At 43.1% G+C, this 4,491-nt stretch overlaps 1 protein-coding gene across 1 annotated transcript in view; it reads right to left on the minus strand.

Moving 5' to 3' along the window:
• The window catches only part of PGPEP1 (pyroglutamyl-peptidase I), a 12,989-nt gene that overhangs the window by 2,106 nt on the left and 6,392 nt on the right, over positions 1-4,491 (minus strand). The window contains exons 3-4 of the mRNA XM_018569815.1: positions 2,073-2,189; positions 707-939 (exon numbers count right to left, since the gene is read on the minus strand). Coding sequence (XP_018425317.1) covers positions 707-939; positions 2,073-2,189 — 350 coding nt within the window. The remainder of the gene's footprint in view (positions 1-706; positions 940-2,072; positions 2,190-4,491) is intronic.

Here is a 4,491-nt window from a genome sequence, read left to right on the forward strand (position 1 = left end):
AAAAGTTAGGTCACAAGGATGGTCAATTTATGTGGTAGAGTTTGCATAGCTACAGGGGGTGTGACATTCATATAGCTGACGCCCGTGACATGCAGTTTCAGGCAGGTTTTGTTTTTTTGTTTCTACATTTAGCCCTGCTGCAGGCAAGCAGCAGGGCTAAATGTAGAGCAGGGGGAGCCATTTTGTACAAGTGATCTGATCACTTCTAAGCAGCCTGCTCCTCCCCCCTACATGATCCGTCCCCATCCACTCTTCTGAGGGGGCCCGGGACCATGGCTAATTACTCACAGAGACTCCTGTCTTAGATGCACAGAAGTTCCAGCACAATGCTATGCTCAATCTCCTGTATTGGAGGGCAGGCTTCATTAAGAGGGCCTGTCATCCCCAAACGCCATTTTCACAGGGGCAAAAAAAAAATTAAAATGAATACAATACATTTAAAACCAACACAGTCGCCCCTGCCATCTTGGATGCGAATGGAGTGTGTGTGTGTGTGTGTGTGTGTGTGTGTGTGTGTGTGAGAGAGATGAGTACTGCCCCCATTTCACTGTGTGACATTGTGGTATCGCTTCTTAGCATGGTTAAATACGGTTTTGGTTCAAATCCTTTTTTTTTTTTTGTATCAGGACAAGTATATCATGGGTAAGTAGATGGTTTTGTATTTTTTAAAACTTCCACACCCGAGGTCCTGGAATTCAACTCATACCTGCCCGCATCTGTCGACACTGTAAACTGAACATCCAATTCAGCTTCTGTTGCTTTCTTGCAAACCGTATCAATGTCTATAACAGAGTGTAAGCATTCTGGGCCTCCATCCACACAACACTCTGTATCTGGGCAAAATTGGCGAACATCCAGGCCAAGGTATCCTTTGTTGTGACCACATTTTTCTAGTGTCACCATTGTAGCCATGCCAGAAACTCCAACGTGAACAATGAGCTGGGGAAGGGGGGGAAGAGTTAAAATAGAGAAAAGAAGCGGTTAGCTGTATTTTGCATTGTAAAGTAATTATGTATCAAAGTGAACAGACTGATAACTCTGTATAACCCCCCCCCCCCCCCCACCAAAAAAAAGGGGGAAGAGGGGGAAAGAGGGTGTATAAGTTAGGGCTATGGATCCATAGTGATGGCTTAAACTTCAAACACCAGTAGGTTGCAGGTCAAAAACCTCCCAAAGAACTGGACCAGGTTTATGCTAGAACAGTTACTTCCATAACCAATCATCTGTTGCAAAGATAAGCAAATGTAACTTTAAATTATGTGTGATTGTATTAGGCACTAGCTCCATATTGGGATGTTTAACCCAATCTTTAGATAAGCTTTCCCCTGTGCTAATGGTAGGTTTAGAAAAGGTCTGCCATTTGACAGGTAGCAGCTGAAATGTAATATTAATCCATGACACATTAAAAAAATAGGTATTAAATATCTTCTATTGAACATTCCACATTCACGACATTATAACAACCTGCATCCACTCTCATATGTTCCCAGTTAATGAATGTGTACACAATTGGCAACACACACACCTGTTTAAAAAAAAGGAGAAGTATGGGTCAAGTGAATTACACTGAGCCCCATAGTTAGAGCCGACGTGTGACATTAAAACAGTCACACGTCGGCTCTATTAAACAAACACCTGCTGCTCACTCACTTCCCGATTATCTCCCTGGAAAGAACGGTGACTGTCAGTCACCTCTCCCTGCAGGGATTCCCCTCCCCCCACCGATCCTCCAGCGCCGAGGACTACAGCGGTGGGCATAGCTGGCTCTGCCTCTAGATAGACAGAGCCCGCTGTCAATCAGCCAGCAGGGTGGCACTCACAGTATTTTTGGGATCCGCCGTGGCTGCGGAGCTCTCAGCATATATACTGAGTTTTGGGTTACCGGAGGACGTGAGTATATGTCCTCCAGTGACCCTAAAGAGAACTATGGGATAAAAAGGTTACCCCTTAGTTCTCTTCAACTCCAATACAATTATAACACTTCTGTGCACAGTGCAAAAAAAAAAAAGAAGAGCAATCGAAAAGATAACAAAACGCTCACCGTGCTGAGTTGAACAACACCCTCAACTTACCTCAGGGTTGTGTTTCATCCATAAATCTGGGATTAACCTTTGAACAGTTTGATATTCAACTGGAACTTCATACACATGCAAATTAATCCCATCTTGCAACCCAGCCTTCTCCAGTTCCTGCAAGAAAGAAAAATGACAATAAAAATTAGAATTACTCTAATTGTATGGTAAATGCTCAGGTGCTCATCCAAAATATTCATACAAATCCATAGTAAGTCTAGAGCAGTGGTTTTCAACCTTACTAGGGCTGGGACCACTTGGTAACATTTGCCAAGTTGTGGTGACGGCCCCCACCCCCGTTAAAATTTAGGGATGCCCCAATACTAAGCATTAAAGTAAGTACTCATACTTGCCCAAATGCTCCGATACCAGAGCTGCCAGTCAGAGGGAGATTCCATGCACCCTTGCGACACTGCCAGTCAGCCTGGCTTCCTGACTAATCAGGAAGAAGGGCAGTGGGTCATGACCTGCCAGCCAGCTTCCTCATTGGTCAGGAAGCCAGTATGCAATGCCGTGAGGGAACATGAAACCAGCTTCCCAGCCAATCAGGAAGCCGGGCAGTGGGCCATCTTCCTGATTGGCCAGGAAGCCAGTCTCTCGTGGCACTGTTTTCGATACTGAGAAACTGGTATCGGAGCATCCCTAATAAAATTAACTGCGCTCTTCCTTCACTGAATTTTTGTACAATTAGGTCACTTACAGTGTTACATATTTTAATGCAAGCTACTAAGTAACTTTCTAAAGAAAACAAAGCCAAGGAATGGCATCAATCCTAATAAAAAAAAAAAAGGTCAGATGTGATACCCAAAAAGCGTTAGTGCGAAGGCTGTACTTGTTTATTTCTTGCCAGATCAGAAATTCTCAGGCAGTTTTTGCAAGAGCACAAAGATCATCTTCTGCGATAAGTCTACTTCTATATTTAGACTTGATAACCAACAAGCTTGAAAAGCCTATTTCACAAAGGTACGTTGTTGGAAACAGAGAGGAGGCGCAATACAATCTCAGGTAGAACAGGATATGACTGCAAACACTTGATCCAGAAGTTATGGACATTAAAGAGATCATGTTCAGCTGCATCACTGGTAATGAGTTCAATTAAAGTGACATGAAACCCTCAGATTTTGCAACATAAACCAATACTGTAATTTGTGCCTTACTATAATCCATGGTTGTTTCCCTTCTCTTTGCTGCTCTTCCCTTTAAATCCTCATGTCTTCTCATGCTTGGGGAGAACTTCCCTTTGCAGCTGAGTGCCTCTCCCTGTAGTGCTGGCTCAGGTTGTGAACCTTCACACAAACACCATTTATCCATCTCAGAGACAAGGCAGTCTGCTGCAAAACAGAAGTTCTGCCCCGCATGAGAAGAAATACGGATTTAAAAAGGAAGAGCAGCAAAGAGAAGGGAAACAACCATGGATTACAGTAAGGCACACATTACACTATTGTTTTATGTTACAAAATCTGAGGGTTTAACTCCTCTTGTGCATTCTCAGGAAGATTATGACTGTGAATGGACTTCTAGCAAGTGCAAATGGGGAGTCAGGTAAATACGTTGAAATTTCTTCTTTAGGACTGGTTCACACCTGAGCGTTTTACAGCGCTGGTCAACGCGCTGTAAAACGCTCAGCATGTGAAAACCAATAATTGCCTATAGGCATGGTTCCCACCTGGGCGTATTTCAGCGCGTAGGAACGCTCTGAAAAACGCCCTACACCCAAAGAAGTACAGGAGCTTCTTTGGGCGTATTTTCCACGCGTATCCATTAGGATACAGCCGGATAGCCCTTGTAAATGCGCGTTTGTTGCACGTTTCTTTTACCGCAAATCGTGCCACGCGGCAAACGCCCCGGTGTGAACCCAGCCTTAAGCATCTGCAAGTGTTCTTTGACAGAAATAACCATTCCAGTCCAACATCATTTTCCTGGGCAGCATGTAAACGTTTCATGCAATTTTTCTTGCCAAAGCTGAAGAAGTTTAATTTGGAATGCTCACATCTTTTTGGACAAATCTAGGCATATGGCAGAACCATAGCATATTTCATGAGGTTTACCATGAAAACCAATAAGGTAGGATCATTAGTTTCTTTGGGAAATGCCAGATTTACATATTTATCTGATATGATAAATATTACCGTTACATATGTATGTCCAGGGTGCATAATTTTAAAGTAAGGCCAAGAGAGTAAGCTCACCAGAAATCAAGAGGTAATGAGAGCTGAGGGCCATATAGTTTTGCAATGGCAAAAATGATACTTTACGATGTACAGTATACACGTTAAAAAGGGATTACCCTTGCTGCAGCATGGCTCCCCTTGAGATCACACTCCAGAAGAAATCTTTGCGGAGCCTTATCAATGCATGTCTCCCTACACAGCAGTTTAAAACTTTTTTTTTTTTTTTTTTAAATACTTAAAACAGGCAG

The sequence above is a fragment of the Nanorana parkeri genome, unplaced genomic scaffold (genome assembly GCF_000935625.1).
Source record: "Nanorana parkeri isolate BGI_ZX_2015 unplaced genomic scaffold, ASM93562v1 scaffold1403, whole genome shotgun sequence".
Lineage (NCBI taxonomy): Eukaryota > Metazoa > Chordata > Amphibia > Anura > Dicroglossidae > Nanorana > Nanorana parkeri.